At 46.1% G+C, this 27,789-nt stretch overlaps 1 protein-coding gene across 1 annotated transcript in view; it reads right to left on the bottom strand.

The window, feature by feature from the left end:
* The window catches only part of LOC143003400 (tetratricopeptide repeat protein 28-like), a 146,820-nt gene that overhangs the window by 21,401 nt on the left and 97,630 nt on the right, over positions 1-27,789 (bottom strand). Inside the window, exons 5-8 of the mRNA XM_076154016.1 lie at positions 12,414-12,921; positions 2,608-3,404; positions 1,948-2,492; positions 100-623 (exon numbers count right to left, since the gene is read on the bottom strand). Coding sequence (XP_076010131.1) covers positions 100-623; positions 1,948-2,492; positions 2,608-3,404; positions 12,414-12,921 — 2,374 coding nt within the window. The remainder of the gene's footprint in view (positions 1-99; positions 624-1,947; positions 2,493-2,607; positions 3,405-12,413; positions 12,922-27,789) is intronic.

Here is a 27,789-nt window from a genome sequence, read left to right on the forward strand (position 1 = left end):
TCAAAGGCTCTACACCAAATACACTTTGAATTTGATATTCATGAATTCACACGCTCTAAGTCTATCAGCTCTCTGTCCTCGCCCTCATGACTCACTCACCTTCCTGCAGGTACATGACAGCCTGTGAGTAGTTTTGCAGTGCATGGTGTGTTCTCCCCAGGCTGCCATAGGCCAGTGTCTTGGCAGCCATGTCATTAGTCTGAGCTGCCACACTTAGGTGTTGTTCCTGGAAAACCACCGCCCGCTCGTAGTTTCCTAGTGCTTCGTAGGTGAGGCCCAAGTTGCCATAGGCGCGGGCCTGGCGTGCGGGGCTGCCCGCTTCCTCTGCGATCTCCAGGTCACTTTGGTGGCATCGCAGAGCTGTCTCATACTCTCCCATAGCTTGGTACACTGCACCTAAACCATAGCTGGCGTCACCTTCCAGAAGTCTGTCCTGGGTGTCCCGGGCAATGGCCAGCTGACGCTCCAGACAGGAGATGGCCTGCTCATAATTGCCCAGCTGGCTGTGCAGGGCGCCTAACTCACCATAGGCCTGTGCTTTGCCTCCACACTCGCCCAGTTCATGAGCCACTACAAGCCGCTTCTCAAAACACACTAGCGACTGCTGCAGGTTGCCCATGGCCCTGCAGATGGAAACAGAAAAACAATGAGGGTCAGAGTGGTGAAATGATTTGTGAAATAACAAGACTGCCTGTAATAAAAGCTGTCCTTGGAATTTTCTGCTCAGATTGTACACGTGTAATGGAATAACATTGCAATGTCCTCCATGCTCACCACACTTAGAATTAACAATTTATCTCTCTGCTTATCTAACATCGAGGGACAACTTTATTCTATACTCAGATACAACAGAGCTCCATTACACAGCAAACACATATTACAGAAACAAAGATTTACTTGCCGGATTTGATAAAATGCTGATAGCTACTGATGGGAGCTCTGAGCTGTGAGCTGTGAGCTGTGTGTGTGTGTGTGTGTGTGTGTGTGTGTGTGTGTGTGTGTCTGTGTGTGTGTGTGTGTGTGTGTGTGTGTGTGTGTGTGTCTAGCGAACCAGAAATGGCAATGACATGACATGAAATTTAAAATTTGGGCTGTTTGAAGCATAATACTGTTTACCATCCTCCAGTATCAGACAGGTCAGCTGTCAAAGGAGACCAGCTCACATCCCCCTTGTGTATGCTATGACAGAGAGTGGCAGTCATCCTGTCTTAATACTTTATTAGCCTTCATAGTTTTCAAAGGGGCAAGATTCCCATTCCTAGGTGCAGGCGCAGCAACAATTGCCGGATGTGGATTCAAATCCAGCATTAAAAGAATAAAAGCCCTCAGCTTGATTAATGTCATGTGATAATTTATGTGCTCGACTAAGAGCTGTTGGAAGATGAAAAAGGGTTTGTGTGTGATGTCTGTTATTTCCCCCTGAGCTCATGAATGGCTAATGCTGCCCCAAGTGTGACTGCTATGGTGCCATGCTGATGGCACACAATACCAAGAAAAGCATCCCCACACATCCTGCATAGCCGTCGCACTTTATTTTGCAGTTAAGTCTCGCGGGATGCTATCAGTTTGTTGACGCGGGAGCAAGGAGAGAGTAGAAAAGACACAAAACATGAAAGGTTGCCTCGAATTAACTGAGCATCCCCCAGTTTCAGACGTCTGCATGCCAAAGCCTCTTTACAGATAAGGAAGAGGCCACTAGACGGCTGCTGAGACAGCTAATGCCAAACACAGAGTTAAGCCTTTCTCACTGGCAAGGTGTTCCTAAAACTAGAGTGAGGTTGATAGCATCTGTAAAGAGAAACTGACTAAAATGATTAATATTCATGGCTAACTGTAATTTTCACTGATATCACTTTAGTCGTCTCTTACTGCAGCAACTACATGAAATCGTTTGTGTTGTCTTAACATTGGCAGGTGTAGGTATATTACACATTCACACACACTCACCTGTGTCCATTTCCTAATCCTCTGTAGGCCTTCTCCTGGTCCTGCATGCGATTGAGGCTCTGGGCCACAGAGAGATATTGGTCATAGTACTTGATGGCCTCCTCAAAGTCCCCCAAGGCCTCGTAACAATCTCCAAGGTTCCCATAAGCCCGACCCCTGTCAAGCATCGCCTCGTTGCCGCTCAGCTGCTGTAAGGTGGCCAGCTGCTGTTCCAGGTAGCCGATAGCTTCCTCCATCACTCCCACGTTCATTTTAGTGATACCCATGTTGCCGTACACCTGCGCCTCAACGGCAGGATCTTTCAACTTCCGACCCAGCTCCAACTGCTCTTCGTAGCTCTTGAAAGCCATGGCATACTTCCCCAGGGCCATGTAGACGGCCGCCAAGTGGCCGTGGGCCTTGCACTCTCCTGACATGTCGCCCAGCTCTTGGTACACCTCCAACTCCTGGGTGTGGTAGCCCAGAGCCTTGTCATATTTCTGCACCAGTCTGTACGTGGCCCCCAGGGCGGCATAGGCACAGGCCTCCATCCTACGCTCCTTCACCTGAAACAAGATTGGATTTCATGGTCAAAAACCACACGACATATCCCACTGAAATTGTGAATTGTTCTAGTGAATGAATGATAAGAAACATTTATAATAATCAATATGAATCTACCTGGTGAGCTAGGGCCAGTTGTTGCTCATAAAACTGAATGGCTCCAGCAATGTCCTTTTTACAGACAAATATGTCCCCCAGGTTGCCCAGAGCTCTGAAGCGAGCCTGTGCATTGTTTAGGGACTGAGCCAGTGACAGCAGATATTTCTGACACTCCTCTGCCTTGCTGAAGTCTCCCAGGGCCTTGAATGCCAGACCTAAATTACAGTAGGCCTTGGCTTGACTCAGTTTGTCATGAAGGTCCTTTGCCAGAGCTAGGTCCTGCTCATAGTATTTGACAGCATCCTGGTAGTTGCCCAAGCAGTAATGGGCATAACCCAGATTGTGACAAACCTTCCCTTCACTCTCCATATCCTGGAGGTCAGGGGACAGCCGGAGGTACTGCTCATAGTAGGGCACAGCCTGAGGGAACTCTCCCCGAGAACAGTGGAAGTTGCCCAGGTTGCCCAGAGCCCGCGCCTCACTCTGGACATCTCTGAGCTCACGAGCAATGTTGAGGTGGTTCTGGTAATGCTGCAGCGCACGGTCGTGGGCTCCCAAGGCTTGGTAAGCCACAGCCAAGTTGCCATGGGTGGAGGCCTGAGAGGCGCGGTCATTGACCTCCATTGAAATTTGCAGCTCCTGGCGGTGGTAGCGTACAGCTTGGTCAAAGGCGCCCAGCGCATTATAGGCGTTGCCCATGTTCCCATAGGCCCGGCCCTGGGCAGCATAGTCATTCAGCTCCTGAACAATGGCCAGGTGTGTTTTGTGGAGTTTCAGTGCAGTTTCATAATCCCCCTTCATCTGGTGGATGATGCCTGTGGGGAGAAGAAAAGAGATTTGTAACTGTAATTGAGTAAAATGTGTGTCAGCTCCTCCATATATAACACAAGTCATTTGGTTGGCAAAATATGCAATCTGAGCCATCTGTTCTCTGATCACAGAACACACTATCTGAAAGAATGATGGTCTTTGAAATAGAAAAATCAAACAAAGTTATGATAAAACCAAAGTAGAATCATTACATTGTCTAAGCTGTCCCTGAGGACTGTGACTTAGAGGAATTTGACTAAAATCAACAACTTTTCAATAGGGAAGCAAATGGTTATATGAGAATAAGTGAGTGGGAGTGGGGGATAGTGTGAAAGACTGATGGAAAGCTTAGCAAACAACTTTAGAAAAATGAAACAAGTGTGGAGAAACAATAAATAATGGAGAACTGAGTGTATTATCTCTGATAAAATGCCATCCCTTGAAAAATAATAGCTTTACCCCACAGCCAGGCAGCCATCTGGCAGACACACACACACACACACACACACACACACACACACACACAAACACAAATGCACACATTCACACAACATCCAAACAAATGTGCAGCCACACTCTCATACACACACCAGCAAAATAAAGAGACATCACAGTTTATCCACTCTATCTTTCCTCATTTTTTCTTCAAGTCACTGCCATTGTTTGGGTCTCTCCTACTGCATTGGCACCAAGCATTCAATAGTAATAAAAGCATTATTAACATAACAGCCTAATGAGAGCGGAGACAGAATGGCGGCAGGTTAGTGGATGGAGACATTGAAAACAGCTTCAAGCCTAATAACCAAGCCATTAATCCACCATACGGCCTGGACGTCGAGGATTTGCTGCATCAGCGTGAAGACTAACGGGCTACTAGTGTGGGGGTGCTGCCACTGGTCGGGAACCGGGGATGGAAAAGGGGACGGAGCCAGGGTGAAAGGAAGCAGGGACGGAGAGGAGAGAGGCTTTGTGGCTTGTGGTGAGTGTGTGACGGTGCCGCGGGGATTAGCTACCACCGTGTGTGTTTTCCCATTTATTTTCAACCCAAACGTGCCACATGACGGGCATGAACACAGGCAGCATAAACAGTGGGACTGAAAGTAAACAGGCAACACAAAGGATTGCAGGAGCTACAGATGTTTGCACAAATAGAACCAGGACATTACACCAGTGGTAATGGAAGCAGCATTGTGGCATCTACATGAGCCTCAGGGCTACACACCATTTCTATACATTAAAAGATTAACACATTCATTTAGTTTGTATGCATATGTATGTAAGACATACAGGTATTACCCATACACCCACACTGTACATATTGCAATTGACTTGTCACTCTATTCCGGAGTAAGTGACGCAAAAAAATATCTATTTCTAACATATACAGCAGACATAGAGCAACATTAGCATCTTATTGGAAGTGTATATCTGTCCAATATTCACTTTCCTTTTATCTCTGTGTTGGTCTCCAGCGTTTGAGAGAAAAATCCCTGTGTGTCTCTGTTTTGCATCTGAGTGTGTTACACAGTGATCTTATCTGAGGTTATTTGCTTGACACAGCTGCATATGGTTTTGCATAATTGAGTTTCTCAAGATTAAATGGAAAAAAGTTTGGGATTTTCCTAGAGAGACATCATCAAAGCTTCTGCCTGCTTAATTCAGGTCATGATGCAGCATGCAGCAGAGATCAACTAACAAATCAAATCGGATTTGCTTGCTGTTTGCTTGCTTGTGTTCTCAGGTTAAAGTGATATAACGTGATCTGACCTTGTAATCATGAGGTCATCACCCTATTGACTAGTGTGCTAGGCTTCGGTTCTGCTGCAGGAACTGTGATGCCAGTAAACACAGCAGAATTCAAACAGCAAGTGACGTAACTCCAGAATGAGTGTAATTCATCTCCTGCTCAGGACTGTGTACAGGATATGTAGAGTAAAATGTCTCTTTCCCTGAAGCCAAAATAAATATGCAGGGTTTAAAACCACTTGGATTTTAAAGTTCCACTGGCAAAAAACATTCCTACACCTTGGACAGAACCCTCAGCCGAGCATTTCCTTGGAGCCTTTCCTGGGAATGGGATAATGTTAAGATTCCCTGCAGGCAGGCTGGAACAGCACTGACAGCTCTTGCCACAAAGTCACTCCCAAGGTTATGCTTTCCCCGTGGAGACTGATCTCACTAAGGATATAAAGCCCTCTGATGTATTACCTGCAAACGTGGTCCATGCTGCAGGCTAAAAATGGATCTAGGGCTTGGCAATGGACAGCGGGGTAGAGGAGACAGCCGGGACAGAGGCTGAGGGTGGAGGTTTAGGTCTAAGGTTGGACACGGAAGCTGGAGACTAAATTGCCATTTGCCTTGGGCTATGCCTCCAGCCACACTGGAAGAAAAAAATATTTTCTCTGCCACCCATATAGTAAGAGGATCATGCCCTTTGGGAATACTTTGCAATATGGTAGTAAATAAAACCATATTTAAATGGCGGTAAACTTGGGACTTTCTGAGGGGACTCAGCTGAAGTGGTTACACTGTTGTTCCATTCAAAATGACCCCAACAAGGAGTCAAGTTGTAAGACTAATCTAACCTCTGTTAAAGAGGAAAACGCTGTGGTGCTAAGGAAATGCACTTGAGTGTGACACGTTAAATAATATGCTCCATTCATTTTCATTATGCACACTGTTTGAGACGAGACTGTGGAAAAATCAGGACGGAGCACATTTCACATCTTTCAAGTAGATACCAGAAACAGAGAGAGGGAGAGACAGAAAGAGAGAGAGAGAGAGAGTGCATGCGTCGCCCAAAAACCAGAGACATTAAAGGGATGGTAATGTGTTGTCACTTTTCATTACACAGCTGGCCGTACACATTGGGGAACGCCGCAGTGATCACTGTGAGGGATGGCGTCATAGCATTCTTTCCAGTGGGTATCGAGGTCCAAGCTGCTGCTGTCTGGCAAAGGGGATTTCACCAACAATGGCCGGGCTGAGACAGGGCCAGAGTTATGCTTCCAATTACAGTATTGATAACCAAAATTCAGATTAAGAATGATGTCAATATTATCCTATTATGTGTGGTATGAAAGAGAAAGAGGGATTGCTGATGTTTGACGCTCAGATCCCCACTGTTTCCAGTTGATATATTAGATTTCAATTTATTTCGTTTTTTTTTATTCCCTAAAATGTAATTTATAAATTCCCCCCCTACACATGGTATCACTAAGTACAAATGGAAATTCAGACTCTGGGCCATGTTTTAATGAATTATGGCACAGGGCACAAAGCACAGAGCACAAAGAGCATAGTGGTGCAATTTTTGCTATATTTGTGGCTTTTGGCACATGATCCAGCCGGGGTGCACATGTAAACTGGCTGGGTTCAGGAAGAATTGATTATCATACATTATCAGTGTGGTTGTTGAGGGTTGGTTTGGGGCCGGAAACACAACAGCTCCTTTCATCCCCTGATGAAAGCAGTGAGCTCCCCACCATGACATTTCATAATGTGTTCACACCGGCTCTCCTGGAGGGAAAATAGACCATACCCAAAAGTACAAATATGGATGTGTAGATATATAGAAGGGCTAAAATAGATGCATTACAAGTCACTTTACTCAAAACAATAGTCTGTCTATACATTAAGATGGTAAATCATCATTTTGGTCTGGCCATCTCTATTATAATTTAAGCCATTTTCCGAATGAGCATACAGAGAAGATTGACGCATAGGCTTTAATACCTGTGCCCAAATGTCTCCAAGATTACTGATGTTTTCATGGCAAAAACTGCAGATCTGTGAGGAATAGAGAGTCATAACTAAGCAGTTTGATGAGCTGAACAGCGCGGATGTTTGTGTGATTGTTTGGAACAGACTGGCAGTGTTTGCTTGAAATTAATTAAGGTAACATAAGGTGTGTGTGTGTAACAGCAGTTTGACAATGCAAATCTCTCAAACTACAGACTGATGGAACACATATCTGCTGCCTTAAGAGTCAATCATTGGAAAGAGAGGTGCGTCATGCATGCAAGCTGTCTTAAATGAGAAATGCCGGTACAAACATTCATCTCTTTTCAGATATCCTGGCACCACTTCAGCATTTGGGATAAAACTGCATTCTCACTGTGCACTTAAGTATGTCTGCTGGTGTAAGGATGCATAGCAAAACTGAAATGAACAAGCTAAGATATTCAGATAGAAATGTTGTGGGTTATTTTGGAAATGAAAGCAGCACAGTTGTGCCTTGCAGAGTTCATTGTTCAGAGGAGGTAGAAGACACAAAACGTGGTGAATACTGACACCAAAAGCCTGGCGTGTCATTGGATTGCAGTGACACTCCCCCGCTGCACTGATCTCCTCCTGCTACCAAAATACCAACCAGGCAGACGCAAGGAAAAATACAAACACTGTGCCCCAGGAAAAACACTGCTCTTCTGGTATATAATTGTTGAGCCTTAAAGAATTGACAACAGTATTGTAATATGAAGTAAAAAATATACAAAAAACTAGAAACTACAGTCATAAGTCAACATTAACCATGGATAATAAAACACTGATTTCTAAAGCTAGTACTCAGGGTGTGCTTCAATCAAGGATCATCTATGGTTAAGAGGATTTCAAAAGATACTTTTATCCCAGTGAAGTTCTTTCTCAAAGAAGACAAGAGGGGGGCAGAAATTAAAGTGGAATTACGCAAAGTACGCATATGATACTGAATGAAGTACATAATTATGTGTTCGGGGGGGGGGGGGTTTGTAACGAGCTGCAGTGAGTTAAGTTCTTCCTGAGGCCTGCAGGACAGGGGAGGGTGGAGCTGAGGTCTGGGCTTAAGGTACCAAATCTTCACTCGCAGACACAGACATCTCCTACTGTCTGACAGACAGGGAAACAGGAAGGCTGAAGATAAAAAAAAAAACAGTGCAAGGATATGCGTCTGTGTGTGTGTGTGTGTGAGAGGTTTGCCAGTAGAAACACACGGAGCACCGCACCCCCCCCACCCGCCTGCGGCACCAGCTGAGCCTCTTCCTCTGCGCTCCAGCTGACCCGCTCCCCTCCTTCTGCTCGCCGACCCACCAACTGTCTCTGGCCTGTCCACACGCATGGACATCTGATTCCTCCCACTGCTTAAGCAACAGCGTTCAATCAACAGTCTGCGTCTCAAATCTACTTCTCTGGCCTGCACGTCTCTGCCCCTGCGTTAAGGAAAAGATCATATTTCATGCTGAATTTGCAGATGTGCGGAGGAAGAAAAAGTCAAAGTTGCATAATGTGAAGGCATCCTGCAGCTCCTTTGTTTCGCCTTGCCGCTTCACAGCAAGTAGAATAATAAATGTACACATACGCAGCGAGCTATGTTTCAGGGACTTTGTGAAGGTATTCCACAGTAAATTCCAGTCTAGTCCCTGGCACGGTCCTCTGTCAGGAGACCGAAGGGGGCCATGCAGGGGGGGAAGATCGTTCTACGAGCAGGAACTCAGGGCCAAGCTGCCTGGATCGGCCAGCTAGCATAGATTTCTCCTGGACAGAATGCTGTCATCTTAATAATCCCTGGACCCCATTACCGCCATCATTTTCTCCGTCCCCTCTGTCCCCTCTCCTCCTGCTGATATTTACTCAGGGTATTTACCAGCTCATTAATGGAGAGCTGAAGACTTCACTCCTCCCAGATAAATGCAGTTGTGTGTGTATGTGTGTGTCTGTATGCGTGTGTGTGTTTTGTTTGCTTGGCTCTCTCTGTCAGAGCTCTTTCATTCATCCTGTCTGGGTCATTAGGCTCACTAAATTCCTCTGTAAATTCACCAGCAAAGTTTCCCGATCGGTCTAATAAATATCTGCTATTGCTGCTGCTCCTAAAGGCTTGAGTTTGAGAGTACACCCAAATAATCTCTAAGCCTTTCGTGCTCCAGGCAAGTCTCTTCCCAGTTAGTAGTTTGTTCCTGCTGTGGGCAGGATCTGAAAACACCCCTGCCAAGACTCGGGAGGTAGTGAATCTGTTTTCTCCGTGCAGGCAATGATTCTATTGTAGTAGTAGTAGTAGTAGTAGTAGAAGCAGTATCTATTATTATTACATGGTATATCTAAAATGACAGGGAGGTTAAAGAGGTTCTGAAACTAATCCCACACTGATGATCTGTTCTGAATCTATGTTATGAACACTAAAGGATATCAGTCTTCACTATCTGATTTTGACTCGCTTTGTGAGCTTTTCTTTCCCGGCAGTTCTCCTGTTTTTGTCACTTTGAATTTGTGAACAGCAGCGGAAAACATTCCCCAGGGACATCGCGTGAAATAAAATAAAGAAAAGTTTTCGTAATTAGGGACATTTAACTTCAGGCCTTCAATCTGATGGTGCCTACATTTTGAAATGACTTTTTGAGACCTAAGGCTAAACAAGGAAGTGTTAATTGGATCCAGAATGAGAGAAGAAAGGCAAGCGCAAGGAAGAACAGAGCAACAAATGCGTTCAGATAAACATATTTAGTCTATCTGAAGTGATTTCATGGGGAAATGATACAATTTAGATTCTGTTTCATGAATGTTCCATAAATTAAAAGGGAACCAAATACTTCAGTCCTCTACGATATTAAATATTGCTGACTAGGGGGTAAGTTAGCTTATTAATGAATAATGAATGTGGCTGGCATGCAATATTTTCATATCCTTTATAGGTCAGAGTGTATAAAGCAGGGCTGCTTGTACCGCTGGGCATCACAGTTGGATGGTGTTGTGGTGCAGCACTGACCTCTGTACCTCAGAGCCATTGTCAATTGCTGCTACGCCCACGCTACATGCAACATTAAAGACGAGCAGAGGGGACATGATAAATGTTTTCTATCTCCTGTTTCTGCAACTTCCCATTACCATCTCTCACTCCTTTGCCTTTATTGCTACTCGTCAATCTTCACTGGATCATCCTGCCACTCTTTGAGAGCAGTGTAAAGTATTTGGAGCTCTGAAATACAACCATAGTCCCGTATCTTCCTGTGCCAAGCAGGGTGACGGTGACGGAGTAAGAACGTAGGACCCACTGCCGCAAAACAAAAACAACAACAACAACAATGGTGCAATTACAGAAGGGCACTTCACAATCTCCACTTCATTCTCTGTTATCTTCATTATTCAGCTCCTCTTGAATCAGCTATTAAAGGTAATTAAGCGATTCATCAAGTCACTTTCAATTACTGGGAGCTTGACAGCTGCAGATTACAATCAGTGGGGGTGAGAGGCGAGAGTGAGAGAGTGAGGCATCGAAAAAGTGAGGAAAAGCAAAGAAAGAGACTAGTCAAGAAGTATCAACAGAGGGGTGGCGAGCTCCCCTTGGCGTCGGAGCGACTGTAACCCCACACTGCAGCCTCAGCTTGCCCAGCAGATCTGCATGAAGAAACAGGCTTCATCGCTACCACCCACTCATTCAGCTTCTCAAACCAGCTTGGGGTCTCCAATGCCGCATCAACTAAACTATAATTACCGTGTCATAGATTGAGAGTACTGTAAGGTTGCTATATAATCAGTAGGCAGGACCAGACAGAAAATGGAACGGCTGTTGTAGCGCCGATCAGACTGCAGATGAGGATAAATTTGCTGCATGACATGTAACGCCCGCTGCAATAAAGCTCACATGTACTGCAGAATCATAAACTCTTCCCATTAGAGGACTTAATTTATGGCCGTCAGTTGTCAGCCCACTTTAAAATTGCGTGTGAATTGGGGCTAAGAGCAAACCAGGCTGTGTGACCATTACGCTGGTCAAAGGACGAATTATGTTTGGCTGATTAAGCCATGCTCCCTGCTTGCACACTTTCTTAGATGAGTGTATAGGATAATTCATCTGGGAGGAACCATTATGCCTCTTAGTTGTCCATTAGAGACGGGTTTACAACTGCGTCCCTGTCTATAAGTCATCCAGTATAGGTCATAAGTGCTGGACTAAATACAGCAAAACATGCATTCTATCCCATGGGGGTACTGGCTGTCCGACGGGACACTGCACTCACTCTATTTCATATATTAGAGGCTCCACAAGGTCACTTTGCTATCGCTTTTATTCTCGCAAGATTTCGTCTGCAAAGCACTTGATTGCCTAGTGGACAATAATTACATTACAGTTCCCTCTCAGCTTTATTTATCTTCAGACCGTGATTCATTTTCAAGATTTCATTTCATCCTGGTCGAAGTGCGGCTGAGAAGTGAGCAGAGCGATATGAAAGAATGAAAAATTGAATGGATGTTTACGGCCTTCGTTTACACTGTTATAATGTAATGTATATGTTGGCACTCCGTCGCCCTGGAACATCATGGCCGTTCATACTGCAGAGACCATATCACGCACCATTTCCTTCCCCACTCCTACAACCAAATACAACAGTGACATAAATCTAAAAGCAATTATTGATAGCACGGTAATAACACAACTATTTACTGCCGGCCTCTGCATAAAAGCAAGCAACACGTTTTTTAATAACCACAAAGAAACACATATACAGCTCATATCCTGCATGTTAAGATACATAAATAATAAAAGGCCATGCAGTTAGCACATAATGTACCAAAGAGAAGAGGAAGATGACCACTGCCTACCACGCAACACTGTTCCTCTTAAAGCTCTCATTCGGCCCCAGCTGTTCAGGCAATCAAGCCAGAGTCCAGAGTCAGGAAATAATAGTTAACACTCACCTTTCCAGCATTCTGTAAGCTTTCTTACTTTCTAGACCAGGTGCTTCCTCGACTTTTCAGGATGTAGTTAAAAACAGCGATCATATGCGCCTCTGGACTCTAACCTTTGCATTGTCCCTAAGCTCTGAGGTCAGAGAAGAATCTCAAAGGAAGACGCGTGTTCACTAGAGACAGATGTTCGTGTGGAGCTGCTCAGTGGAAGGAGATGATATGGAGCTCCAAAAGTTGAAAGAAACTGAACAATTGGATATTAATCATCTATTTTCTGCCTGCCAGAGCAACAGTAGCTCTTCTTATTGCTAAACTCTAATCTATTCCTTGAAGCCTTCCACATTTCGCATACATACCCAGATTGGAGGAGGCCCTTCCCTCTGCCGCTCTGTCCTTCAACCCCTCAGCTATCGACAGCTGCTGCTCGTGATACTGCTTGGCCCTCTCCAAGTCCTGCATGCACCGCGCGGCGTGACCCAGTCCAGCGTAGGCTCTCATCTCGATGGACTTTTCCTCCAGCTCCTGTGCGAGCTCCAGCACGTGAGTGTGGTAGGACATGGCCTTGTCAAAGTTCCGGTGATAGTGGTAGGCGCTCCCCAGGTTGCTGTACGCTCGAGCTTCCTCTCGTTTATTTTCCAAGGCCTTGGCGATGCCCAGGTGCTGCTCGTGACACTGGACAGCATTTTCAAAGTCTCCCATGGCGATGTAGACGGCCCCCATGTTGCCTAGCTCTCGGGCCTCAGACAGCTGATCCTTGGACTGCTTGGCCAGCAGGACACACTGCTTGTGGCTGGCCAGAGCGTTTGGATAGTCCCCTATGGCGGTGTAAACATGGCCCAGACTGCTAAGGGCCATTGAGGCAGCCTACAGACACAGAGACAGTGACACAGAAAGTGTTAAAACAGCATTTTTCAATGTTCCCGCATTACATTACATCAATTTAGGTACTTTGACATTATAGATTTCCCACCTATGCTTACATGCCTGTGGTAAACTATTGATTTACATGGCAGCAGTATACCAAATGGATGTGAAAAAAGAAAAACATTACAAATATCAATTCTCACAGGAGGCTTAGGGAGGCAAAAAAGAGAAATCGAAAAACAAACAAAACGTGATTCGATTCCCTCCTTTGCTTGGCGAGCAGGAGGGTGCGGGGGGCCAAAAGGGGGGTGATGCAGATCAGCACAGCGGCAGACTTGTTCTAAAGCCGACAGTTTGCCCACTGCAATCACGCTCCGTGGCGTGCCACCACCAACAGAACAAAGACGCTGCTAATCAGGAGGGAGAGGAGACGGGCTTAGCTTCGCTCCGGAGCTGTGGGGGGCAACTGGCTGACTGACTCACTAATTCTCCTCATCTAAGTGACTGCTGACAGGACGGCTCATATTGAAAACACGGAGGACAATGTTGTCTTGTGTTCTCATCTATTTTCTCAGCCACAGTCCACACCTGTGAAAATACAATGACAGAGAGCACTTTCTAAAAATCTGGAAAAGAAAGGCTCAGCGCTAAAATTAAGAGGTTTGGAAAAATTTGGGCTTAACCTCCTGTGTGACACATTCACTATAAGCTTATTAACCATTTATGGACAGGGTAAACAGCTGGGAATTAGGGTCAGCTGTCTTTGTGTGGACAGATGTTCGATTAATCATGCACGGCCAGCTAATAAAGCATCTCCTTCCTGAGGTCCCACTCTGCATCCTCCAGCCAGGAAGGGTGTTGGATACACGCCAGCCGAGAGGACAGCGAAGGCCAAAGCACGGCTCGTCTCCTCGAGCTCGGGAGTCTCACCGACAGGGACATCCTGAGGGCTATGAGGGGCATTTAGAGCTAATGAGACAAATGGGGGAAAGTCGAATCCAACTACAGTGAAGGATGTTTGAGGTGTGAGGGACAGCGAGTATAAAAGAGGCTGTGACCGTGCAGCCCAATGACAAGTTAGCATTTCTTCACGCATCATGACGTTGCTCATGTTGGAGTGACGGCTCCCACACAGTGTTTGGGCCTTATAATAGAGATGCCAGCGTCTCCTATGTAGGCCAAAACACACATTAGTATTCCCAAATGTGCATAATATCCCATCTGTTATTCCACAAATACATCAAGATGTAATCTGAAGGAATGTGCCCACAGAGAGCGGGAGATATTTTTACTTTGCTGCAGAGCAAAAACATTCCTGTGAATAAATGACAAACATTATCTCCAGCGGGGAACGAAATCAATGACCCATCACTCCTATTTTTCAAATTGTTTGGCCTTGGACACAAAGACAAACTCATTTCTTTGAGTCTTTTATACGTTCTGTTCCTAAAAGCACACATCCGCCCGACTACCTATCTTTTCTTCATTTCACATGGCTGATGATGCCTGGAACCAATTACCTGCCGACATAAGGACTTCCAGCAGTTTGCTCAAGTTTAAAGACTCGACAAGGCATTATACAGGCCCAGGGAGGCAATTACCCTCCGTCACAACTGTTGCTGTTTCATGTTTCCAGATAGCCTATCTAGGTCTGCTCAATTACATGTGCCTTTTGAAGCCTCGCTCCATCTCTCCGACTCCAACTTCCACTTTTACGGGAAGAAAACAGAGAAGATTCCTCATGTCTGTCTGTCTCGAAGCGAGAGCAGACGGAGAAACAGGGGCAGAGAGTGAAAAATTGAGAGAGAGAGAGAGAGAGAGAGAGAGAGAGAGAGAGAGAGAGAGAGAGAGAGGGGAAGAGAGGGAAAGAGAGGGAAAGAGAGGAAGAGAGAGCAATCTTTCTCCGGTTGGGATGAGTTGCTCTTGTGATCAGTGTCCCTCTATAGTGAGACTGCAACGCTGCATTTTCTCCTCAAATGGAAGCCAAGATAGGCACATAATGAGGCGCCCGGTTTTGCCAGTCACAGAGGATGCACACTGTTTGGCTCACACACAAACACACAGATACTCTCTCTCTCTCTCTCTCTCTCTCTCTCTCTCTCTCTCTCTCTCTCTCTCTCTCTCTCCTGACTGCAGAAACTCTCTCACCGCTGCATTCTGACTTCCCACCGGTATCAAAAAGAAAAGTCTGGGAAAGAAATAATTGCCTGAAATACATAATTTCTGCCAAATTGACTTCATCCAAATTTTATTCCACTTCTTCTCATCACTTTTATCTGTCCTCCCTCACCGCCCTCCCTCTGTCTCCTGCACTTGCTCTGACTGTGCAGTCAGACCTGATTGTGTTTACAGAGCGTCCGGCTCTGGTCTGGATGTGACCTGGTTTGATGAATCCAAACGTTGGGACTTTATATTTATAAACTGCTGATAAACCGCTGGCTCTTATCAGCAAACACATTTTGCGCCAAGGGTCCCTAATGAAAGGTAAACTAGTTCTGTCTGGTAGAGAGGAGAAAGGGAGAGGGAGGGGAGTAAGGGACGGCTCAGATTATATTTTAATCAGAAATTCTTGGCTCCAACAGGGCCGCTCCATTTCTCTCCTCTGACAAGGACAGTGGTTTAGGATTCCTTGTTGATTCTCCGCTGTCTGCCTTCTCAGTGTGTTTACATTCTGCAGCACGTTAGACAAACTGCTGCTTTCATTGCACATACTAGAGGTAATGTATTGTACTTAGTATAATTAGCCCCTGATGTCATGCAGCACATTTGCTCTTGATGGCTGGGCTTTGGGTATGTGTGAGTTCTGTGAGTCTGAGTGTTTGATTTTTAGCCTTGAAAGTGTCCGCCTTGCCTTACAGCTGATTGAATATGCCTTTGAGATCCTCAGCATTTCACTTTGGCCCTCTGAGCTCTGATATTCTCCTGAAAACCAAGGCTGTCATCACATTTCTTTTCCCACTGCCGGGTCTCTTGCTCTCGTCCTCGCCGCTACGCACCTGGACAATCATGTGCGCCAAAGGAATCTGGATTACCTTGACAGCTAGCAAAAGATAGCGACCATCACACAATCTACATAACTGCCATAGCATCCATACCGCATAATTGGAATTAGCTTGGTACAATCACCTCACCTCTGCTAACAGTATTGTCAAACAGTCCCAAACTACTTTAATACTCACTATGCTTACACTCTCAACACTTTGAGTCCTTGCTGTATTGCCATGAAGGCTGAGTTGACATGATGTGAGGAAGTTTGAGGATGTTTACATGCCTGAATGAATGAATTGGCAAATGAGATCATGTGGGTCTGTTACTGGGAGTCCATCACATTATGATGCATACATGATGTTTCAAAAACATTGATTTATTGCCTAAGTTTTTGGAATCCAAACTCAGTCAGTAAACATAATGACTGAGTTAGGATTACAATGCACGTGTTGAATTTGCTTTGATGGGCTGTAAATGTGTCAGATTTCCATTTCATGGTGCTGTGATGAGATCAAAGGCAGTAAAAGAAAATGCTCATTTGTAAAATGAAAGGCTTGACAGGTATGCAAATTCTGGTTGAGGCATAATTGTGCATTTTCAAATCACAGATAATTTCAATATTTAGCGCTTGTCTTTTCCACTTGAAATGTTCGAAAATGAAATAGAAAATGCAATTAATGAAAATGTAGGCAATTTTCTATGTGTTGCGACATTATTGAATATCACATATGGCACCCCAAGAACAACCTGCTCATTGTATAGACATGGTTGCTTATGGAAACAGGTATGTCAAGGTATATATGTCCTGGTGTAAAGGATCCACTTCCCTGACATCAGCCTGTTTCATATAAAATACTAAAGTACTAGTGAAAGATAAAGCCCGAATTTGCAGGTAGATTATAGTAATGCACGGGTAAGCAAACAAGCCCATTCTCCAATGACATCGTATATTTAAGTGAGACAATTTTAGAAAACACAGTTTTGCTGAGAGAGAGTGAGGAAGAGAGAGAGAGGCAGGCTAATAAGGTGTAAGGTGTTAAAGAGTCCACAGTTTGCCCTCTTTCCAAACAGCATGTCCTGCAGGAGAGCAGGGCACCCACTACTTGAGTGGAGTGCTCCTAATGGGATTATATGACAGAGGAGAGGAGTCACTCGGTCTCTACTACAGCAGATGGAGAGCAGCTCTGATTGCATTACTACTGAGGTGGGAACAGCCCTTTCTTCCATTGTGCCAATACAGATGTTAGGCTATTAATCTAGCACCACTGCTTACACCAATGCAGAGGCGCGCGCCAACTGCTTTCACTTTGGCTCACAAGCACTCGCCCGATTATTTGCCATGAAAGATTAATGGAATCTGACAGCACTGAGTGATCTGGGTGTGGCGACAAGAGATGTAGATTTGAGGAAAATGTGGTTCAAACATCAGAACTGGCTCCATGACTGTGCAAATGTTTGAACGGTACAATTTCTGCCAAACTTTATGCAGTAAATGTTTCTACTTGCTGTTGCTGTGTTTGCACTGATTAAACAGCAGGCAAGAGCTGCCTTCATGCAGCACACACTGCTGCTAATGGCTGAGTTCAATATCAGAGAAACAAGCACGGTAACATTTCAGAATGACTCGTGGGAGTGGAACTGCTCCAACCCTTCATACAAACCCCAGTACCACACACACATAAAACATTGAGGTATTCTAACACACAGACTCATACACACACACACACACACACACACACACACACACACACACACACACAAACAGCTGTCTAATTAAAAGGCAGTGCAGAGGGAAGGTGAGGAGGACCAAGCAGCAGTGTTTCCCTTAACAAGCTGGGCTCCGACGGCAAACTGGAGCTGGCTGGCGGGGAAGAGAACCAAACACTGGAGGGAGTGAGTGAGGCGTGGGGGAGAGCAGGGTGGGAGGAAAGAGGCGGGGGGGCAGATAAAAGCCTATGGGAGAGATTGTGTTTGAAGGATGAGAGAGGAGCACGCTGGAGACATCTCCGGGGTGAGGATGTCTTTAGATGTGAGTTCACCTGCGGAGATGCATTTTGACAAAAAAGGGACACATCTCAGCTGTAATAACGCAGGAAGCAGAACAGAGAGTCAGAGATGCTCTCAGAAAGGCTTGAATGCCTGCTCGAGGTGCTTGTTCTTGTGTGCCTGTATGCATGAAAGGGAGAGAATATAGCGATTGTGTGCAGGGAGGGGGCGGGGATGAATATGATAAAATATTCAGCCGGTTTTATGGGTGTATACACCATTCTCTCTCCTCGCTCTGTGTTTGCACACAGATATGGATCCTGTGGGAGCCACCATTAGATCAGCCAAATGACTGCCTCTCTGCCATATCAAAACCTTCTGCTTTTGTAAGTAGGCAAACGCTGTGATCTGCAGTGCAATGGCACGTACAGCTGTGGGTGATTGCTTTCTTTCATACACAGTTGCACACACACGCACGGACACGCACACACACTCGCACACATACAAGTGTGCAGCAATCCACAGCCATTGATTCCTTGGGTCTAATGCAGCTTTGCTTCCTCGGGACCCACATTACAGCAGCTACATTTACATGAAATAATATTCGTGGAAGTCATAAGTCTGTTGTGTCCATAATTACAGATCAGCCCTGTATGCTGTGTGCAAAGCTCTCTCTCTCTCTCTCTCTCTCTCACACACACACACACACACATCTGAGGAGGGAATCATTGGATTTCATTACAGACTACAGTCCAATAAAATCCAATGAATCCTTCCTCTGTGTGTCTTATATGTACATGAGGGGACAGAATAGTAGAAACACCTTTCACAAGACAAGACGGGAGACAGGGTTGACAAAAACAGAAAATTATAGGCTTCAATAGTAGGATTTGATGTTTGGCTGTTGTTTGCTTGATAGCATTCATTCACATCCTCCAGTGTGCCGAACTCTGCATGCACTGCCTCCGATAACGCTTCTGTTCCTGAGGTGGAAGTGTAATGTGCTTTGCAAACACACAGACATCATACGTTACCTGGCTGATAACCAATTACTCCAATCCATGATCTGAGCTTATCTGATGATGCGATACCAATGGAGCTTCTTGTTTTCGATATGACCCGCGTGAACCCGCTACTTGTAGATAAACGACGCCAGACAGCTGGTAGCTTGATAATTCCTTTAGCTTTTACGGGGGCCACATTCACAAAGGATTGATTGTCACTAAAGGTCAAGCTGCAGGGTAAAGCCACTCGTGACAGCTACAGCACTGGTTGTCATACCTGCTATTCTACCGGTCAAACGCAATTACACCCATGAATTCACACTCACTCACACACACACACACACCAGCCACACACACACACGGAAGCACGCACTGCAAACTAAAAAACTAGCATGCAGACACTAACAACCACGCGCATCATCACAAGGAGCCACTCACACACACCAGCGGCAGCGCACGCTATGTTTTGCCAAATGAAAAAGGCTTTTTTCTCTTCTGAGCTGTGTGTATCCTGTGCAGTGGTGCCAGGCAAGTGGATCATTTGTGGTTACACCAGAGACTCAGCATATACACACACTCACACATCCTTACACAGCCACCCCAAGTGATATCTAAACATGCTAAATGTGACCCAGAGCTTTGTGGGTGATGCCTGTGTGTGTGTCCTTGTACTTTGGTTTGTGTGTGTCCATGTAATGCACAAAACAATTTAGGCAAGACAGATATGTGTGCACTTCTGTGTGGGCTTTTGTGCGTGACTATATTTTTTTCCATTTATGTGTTTATATACATGCATTTGCACTGGATGTGGTGTGTGTGTGTGTGTGTGTGTGTGTGTGTGTGTGTGTGTGTGTGTGTGTGTGTGTGTGTGTGTGTGTGTGTGTGTGTGTGTGTGTATTATGCGTGCGTGTGGCCGACGGGCAGCTCGGCAGACGAAACATGAGAGGCAGAGAGCAAAATTGGCTCTGACAGTCTCCGTCTGTGTTGGTGGAAAATTTGAGTGTTGCGTGGCTTTGATATTTCAAGCTCCTATTCCGACAACACACGAGACCCAACAGGGTTACAGAACCGGCCAAATGTTAAGTGAGGAAAAGAGCGAGGGGGCGGCATGGTAACTGATCTAGGGTTTGGCTCCACCTTTCTGTCCCCCCACATCTCTCACCTCCAACCCCAGTGCCCGTCCCATGTGAGAGGATGTCGGTATTGTTCAAATGCAACAAGGGCCGTCCTGTTTAGCGATATAAACGTGAATCAAAACTCCGGTTTCAGAGGAAGTGGAAGAGGTGGCGCAGCAGGGGAGCAGGGAAGCAGTGAATGAATCTTAATGTTCTCTAAATCAAAGGTAGAACCTCGAAGGTCTGCACAGTGCTGCTGTTTATTTCTGTAGTAAAGTCAAATCTCTGTGGGCAGAGCTGTGTGATGCCTGCTGGGGCAGCAAATCAATTCTAGAGAGACCTTGTGGTGACAGAAGAGGATATCAGAGTGATGTTTGAAAGTCATTCCAGGAAGCTTTTGAGGGAAACATCAAGGTTTGCCACCATACAAGGCTACAGGCTAAAGATGAAATGGAGATATAATGTGGATCTCTCTTTAATTATTAATTGGGGTTAGGAGCAGTTAAGAATAACATGATGAATGTGATCAGACCTGCTTTTGAATGAGGAAGAAGGACAAATTTCGAGACCCTGTGTTTGTGCAGGTGGTAATAATAACCAATAACCACCAGGACCACCGGCGCTGTCAAAAGAGATGCAACATCTGATGATACAACATCATTTAAAATCCATCTATTTAAAGCTAATTAGCCGCTGCCATGCCTTCATGCTGGGTCTGAGGACAGCGCTATATATAGACATGGCTCGCAGGCCCCAACTTGCATCTGAGAGCGTTCAGCAGGACGCCAGGCAGTCGATCCAAGGACGCAGGATGCCAGGGTTGTTCAAGGGCGTTATGGAAACCTGGGGATGAAGGGAGGGAGGCACAGCTGGACAAATCAGGCCTGACATGCTGGGATACATAGTCCTAACATATAGCGTTTAGTAACAAAAAGCTATAGGGGTGTGTGGGGGTGTGGAGAGGAGAGGGGAGGGGAGGGGAGGGGAGGACACAGGTCAGGTCCAAGGACCCAGATCAATATGAGCCGGCCAGAGCCGATTCCTGGACACAATGAGAGGAATCAAGGGTGACGACCAAAATGTGGACGCTCTCTCTCTCTCTCCCTCTCTCTCTCTCTCTCTCTCTCTCTCTCCCTCTCTCTCTCTCTCTCTCAGCAACTCGCCACTCTCCTTGAGCAGAGAGACAGAAGCTTTTGTGCAGCTCCCCCCTAATCCATCTGCAACAGCTAGAAACTGATGCCTAATGGGTTTAGACCAAATCAGATTCCTGTGAAATTGGAGGATGCATGGCTGCTTTCAATATCTTTGTTTTTAAGTAAGGTTTTCTTTTGTGATGTGACATCGGAGCGCTTTGCAGAGTGTCTGTGACGCCTAAGCAGCTTAGAGAAGAGAACGAAGCTATGAAAACAGGTAATTTGTGTCGACGAGATGGTTGCAATCATTCTGTGTCTCCAGCGAAGTTTTCCTCTGATATACTAGAACCCTGTATCCAGACCTTTGTAAACGAGTATGAATCACAGCAGAAGTCAAATTAATTACTCTGCACACTGTGAAAATTGGAAGATGTCCCCATTGACATAACAGGGTGTACCTAATATAATTTGCAGACACCCCTGAGCAGGCAAATCTTCATTTCTCTGTAGAAAGAAGAAACCACACAGCCTGCATCAAAACAGCCTCTCGTCTCTCACCTGCAAGTCAAACAGTCTGCTCACTCATGCCGTATACACACACTCTTGTCACTGTGCTCAGAGGAGTCGGTTGAATAAATCCCCAATGACATGCAGTTGATAGAGTGAAAGGACCCTGCTCTGCCTGCAGCGCGGCACACAAGCCATTTAAATCCCTTTTCTCCCTCTGTGCTTTTATTCCTCAAATGTAATTACAAGCCTGCTGAGGGTGTCCGCTGTGGCCCGGGCAGCGTGCAGAACACAGCGCCGGCACCAGCACTCGGTGGGATCAGACGGCGGAGACGGCCTCCACACCTTACCGCTTCTAACCCCATGTTTTCAGCACCACTGGATCCCTCACTTTAGCCCCGGGGTGACAGAACTGGTCCTGCTGATAAAGAACCCAAAGAGGATCTCACTACTGGGCTGTGTTATCACAATCCCAAAATTCACACATTATGGACATATGGGCACACACATATGCACATAAACACACACTAACACAGACACACACTACCTCCAACAGTGATTTAAGTCCACAAGGCTGGTAAGCTCCCTTAGTATGATGGAAACCATCACAGAGCAAATCCAAGGAACAGTCATTTCCAGGTCTCATTCAAGACACATTGGTGGGGGAGTAATTGAAGGCTCTGTCAATATTTTGAACAGAATGTGTGTGCGTGTGTGTTTGTGTATGTGGGTGTGTGTGTGTGTGTGTGTTTGTGTGTGTTTGTGTGTGTGTTTGTGGGGGGGTGAGTGTGACTGAGAGGTCAAAATAAATTGCCTAATTTAATTCCTTCAGTCCAAATTTCGCCAAGCACTGTTTGTGCAGGTAACATGGACGACATAACACAAAGCGGACAGACGGAGCTTATGGGGAGATGAAGGGCGGACATGGTTGTATGCGTTGGGCGTGGTGCAGATGTGACAGGAAGGGACGATGAGGACATAATCTCTGCTTTTAAGGCCTGTTTTCCTGGCAATGCCGAGGAGCCTGCCAGCGTCGCTTCCAGCTGTGAGCATGCGCCACAGGACCCTGATTGACGGGGAGAGTAAATAGCTGCTAGCAGGGGCCCTGATTGTATCTCTCGCCCCTGTCAGAGTCTAAACCGCAATGTTGCAGCCTTTCAGCCACAAATTAAGTTGAGGCGTCTCAACCTGGCCGCCCAAAGGTTCTACAAATGCACCTTCACACAGCGATGCTTTCGGCTCCTCCTCGGTTTGAGCCTCCACCCCTCCGTGTGCCCACAAGCAAACTAAATCCGTCTCTGGTACCTCTGCTAAAAGGTTACCAAGGAAAGAAAAGCTTCACGTCCTAATGAAGGGAGATGTAGGGAGGGGTGGTGAGGGAGGGCAACAGAGCTAGAGAGAGACGGAGAGCAGAGAGGGGGATATGTTTACCAAACACTCTGCAGGGACTGAGCTGGAATTTGAATGCCTGATTTTCCTGGAATGCTTGTTGTGTTCAGGTCACGCAATGCAAGCAGCAGCATTCGCCAAAGCACAAGGAATTCATGGCCCCAAGTGGCCGACCCGGGACAAGCTGAATATGAAAAAGGTTCTCCAGGTGGGGGATACTGAGCATCTGATGACTCACAGCAGACACACAAGCACCTAATCTAATTCAACATCCACAAGTCAAGAGGAAGAATGAGAGGAAAAACAACAGTGCAGCGTCAAACCAAGTGTGCGTCTGCGTTTGGATTGGCTTCTCCAAGCCGTAGTGACGGTGGAATCGCAGGCTGCTCGTGCTGTCGAATTGTGCGGGGAAACAGTTAGAGCTACAACAGATGCTTGCCAACCTATCCAAGCCAAAGATGAGTGAACATTCAAACACAAGAGAGGGAGGAGGAAATGAAAAGGCAAGGGTGGCAAGGAGGAGGGGATTAGAACTCCAGTTGGGCCAACACTAACAACTGTTACATGACTCATCGCACATCTGCGGCTCTGAATGGCTCAAGCCTGGACTAAGGTAGTGCTGTAATCAGAGCCCAGATAGAAGCAGATGGGCAGAGAGTCACTGGGCAAACTGCACAGCTGCATGCTGAAGAACAAATAACACTTCTGTATACTGTATTACCCCTCTGGATGTGTAACAAAGCTCTGAAATGTTCTCTTCCTATTTCATTTCTGTTCTTAATCACTTCAAGGCACCCAGTTATATACCACTCATAAATTTGTGCTGTCTTCTGTGTTCAAACAGAGTCTGCCTGCGAGTACATCAGCATCAGAACGACAGTACGCTATAAACAAGTGGAGTACACGCTGGAGACGAGCCCACGCAATACTCATCATCTCTGGGAACTGGAGATTCCAGCACAGCCAGGATAACAACCGTGAAGTGATCTTACTTTTGTGAATGCGAGCGCAGAGCTGCGGTGCACTTGTGCAAACACACACACGCGCACACGCACACATAATGACAACAGAGACGTGGTCCCCTTTTGTCAGCTCAACACTGATGAAAAGCTACCCACTGCGAACTTCAATCACATTCGAGAATGAGTTAGAGACATGCTGTAACCCCGGCAGTGTCATTAAGCCTGTCAGTCAGTCCCCCGGAGTGTGTGTGTGTGTCTGTTTGTGTGTGTGTGTGTTGGCCTTCCTCATTGTGCTACGGAGCACTGAACTAGACCCCGAGGTACCGGCCGCCCCTCCTGTGCTGGATCTATGTCTGTCACTGGAATAATGAAGCTATTATTGCGGCTTCCATAAACCCCCAAACGTCAAACATTCAGAGGGATTGTGCGTACGCTAATAGTGCTCAGGGTAGATGATAACAAACACTATCACCTGAGAAATATAGCCTGCTATCCCATCATGCCGTACACACACAAGCACACACAACACTACACGGAGCAAGATAAGGCTGCACACGCTGTCAGAGGCCGCGGTGTGATTGGCCTCTGTGGAGCTGCTGCTTCTCTCATCATTAACTCTTCAGAGGATCAGACGGCCCTAATCACACTAAGCCTCTCTGAATAGCGATGAAGTCAAAAACGTGCCTATGCACATATTCACAGATGCCCAACTCATTATACACACGCACACACACAACTGCAAACACGTTTTTGCAAACACAACATGTAACACCCGGAGGCTGCCATGTGCAGCCCGATACCAAATACCCACACTCTGCCCCGCCGCTAATGCCCCCCATCCTACGGGAATGGATTAGGTGTGGACGTGAGATAATTGCTGCATTTACAGGTGGGAGAAGGTGATTTTACTGCCATCACCAGTGAACAATGTCCTTGGGAGAAAATTCCCGGCCAAATTATTTCCGACAGTTTTTCCACCCATCTCGCTGGCCTCCTGATCATTTAAATACCAGAGAGACGGACGGCAAATTCATTTAGGGAACCTTTACCACCTCTCAGCCTCCAGCAAGTATCATTTTTGCATTCGGCACAATGGGAAGAACAGAGAGAGGGAAGGAGAAAGAGAGAAAGAGAGAAAGAGAGAGATAGATAGATAGATAGATAGATAGATAGATAGATAGATAGATAGATAGATAGATAGATAGATAGATAGATAGGAGTGTGTGTCATCGTAATAGATGGTGGTGTGTGTGTGTGTGTGTGTGTGTGTGTGTGTGTGTGTGTGTGTGTGTGTGTGTGTATGTGTGCCCACCCACTGTGAGGAGGCTCGAACGTGCCATGATCTAAAGCCAATGGCTGCAATTAAGTCTGCTGACAGCTGTGACCGGAGTGACTAACTTTTCAAAATGAAGACTCGCCACAAGTCACAGTAAGACGGACTCAGCGGGGGAGAGATGTCTTTACCTCCAGGCCCTCAACTGAATATTTTATAAATCTCTCATTTAGACCTTCTTGCCTTGTTAAAAAATTCCAAGCTTGATGTGCAGAACAGTCTGGCTTTTCTTCTTCTTTATTTACAGACCACTAGGTGTGTGTTGCAAGGTCAAGTATAAGTAGAAGCCATAGGCCTCTGTCCCCTCCTAAGATGGAGTGCTTTCATTTTATTCACTTGGGGCATTGTATTTTCTCTCCATTTTATTGCTTTCTGTAAGCGCTTTGCACACAGACACATTCCACCTCCTCACACAGACATGGGGGCTCACATCCAAGCAGCGGGAGAGAGCGAGAGAGCGAGAGAGAGAAAGAGAGAGAGAGAAAGAGAGAGAAAGTGGAGAGAGAGGAACTGGGAAGGTTTGGATACTGTGCCACGGGGAGGGGAATGCTGACACTGCTGTAACTGGGGACAAAAGCCACAGACGAGAGGTGAGAGAGACGGGAGAGGCAGAGGGACAGCGAGAGGGAGAGGGAGAGAGAGCGAGAGTGAGAGCGAGAGCGAGCGAGAGAGAAAGTGAGAGGGTTTAGCAGTTAGTACAGAAGAGTTGTTAGGAGGTTTGAGTGCTGCCAAACTGAGGAGCTATAATCCTCGTCTTTGGCATTGTGTCAGAGTCTTCCAGAGGACCGTTTCCTCACCCTGCAAATATGCCGTCTCCCACATCCCAGTTTGTGCCGCAGCTATATATAATGCAAACATCAAACGCTTGGAACTGCGCTGACCTCTCTTCTGAGGAGACCTCTTGTTCCCTAGTAATACAGAAACCAGTCCCCCCACACACACACACACACACACACACACACACACACACACACACACACACGCACGCACGCATGCACGCACGCACACACACACACACACACACACAAACACACTAAAACAGGCTATTCCTAAACGTCACCACTCTCTGAATTCTGCTATATATGTGTGTGTGGACAAGCTGATGCCTGTTTTACAGATGGGTGAGCGGTGAGGACTATTCTTGTGTCCCATCTGTGACATTTGTCTTCAAAGGCCCGAGAGAAGAGAAAAAGAAGGAAAAGAAAGAGAAGGACATTTTTCTACAGTACATCACACTGCCGGCACAATGGGAGGAGAGAACATCAAGCAGAGCCAAGGCCACGAGAAAGATGGTCCTCTCTGTTACATGTGTGCTCGTCTCCTATATCGCTGACAGGACAAAAGACAACGCACACTCCAGTGATTTTACTTTTCTTTGTTCTGTGTTTGAGTTAATTTGGTTGAAATTTCGACAGCTATAATTTTTCACACACATGTTTCAGTGAGTCAGAGCTATTCGAAGCGTATGAGCGACGTCATTCCTTAAGTGTCCCATTGTGCTTCAAATACTTTTAAGGTTATGGATATTAGCACAAATGACTTTTTTGGTTCTGTTTTGAGTTTTTGCAAAACTGCTGATGCCGGAGAGATGAGCTCTGAAGGAGAAAACTGCAAACTTCATGAAGAAAAAGGGAAGAGCTTTCTGCAAAGCCTTATAATAAGGCCAAGCTACAAACTCCAGGAACGGGGACTTCAGGGAATATTGCAGCTGGTCATCCAGCCATGTTAGGCCTTTGCAAGCTCTCCCCAGCTGCACTTCCGGAATCATCAGACAGAACCCCGCAATTGGACTGGGTGTGAGTATCTGGGAATGCATATGATTTGACACCCACTTTCATAGGTGCAGTGACAAATCATAGCCAGCAATTGCTCCAATAAGTGAAAACACCACCCGGTGGACATTGTTGTCTCTAAACCAGGTCTGTCCCAAGCCTCTGACCTCGGCTCCTAATCACCAATTAGCATGCAGCCTTTTCTACATATTGACGCAATGCAAAGGGTATTGGCTCGGCATGCCTAATAAACAAGATGAAAACAAACAACGACATCAAATAAATGGCCTTCATGTCTGTTCCAAAGAGGACAAACTCGGAATGCAAATGCGCACCAATGTTGTGATGCAAGCCAGCGTGTCAGTTGAGGGCAGTTGTGGAGGGATTTCTCGCTCTCTCCTGTCACAACAATATCTTTTTACAACAGAGCCGCTGACACAATTCACAAACCCGAGGAGTTGATGTGGTGGCCGAGTGCAGGCTGGATGAAATCCCCTTAGTCCACTAATATAGGTTTCTATGTTGTGTGCTTTACAAGTTACTGTATCCAAGGAGCCATTTCCCACTGCTGAGCTAGAAATGGCTCTTACTGTAGCTAAATCAACCTGCTCCACACACACACACACACACCCTCCCCAACCTTTTACTGCTGGAGTGTTACAGAGCGCACACATAATTC

Source organism: Genypterus blacodes, unplaced genomic scaffold (assembly GCF_046128005.1).
Source record: "Genypterus blacodes isolate CSIRO-AG114 ecotype Tasmania unplaced genomic scaffold, CSIRO-AGI_Gbla_v1 ptg000061l_1, whole genome shotgun sequence".
Lineage (NCBI taxonomy): Eukaryota > Metazoa > Chordata > Actinopteri > Ophidiiformes > Ophidiidae > Genypterus > Genypterus blacodes.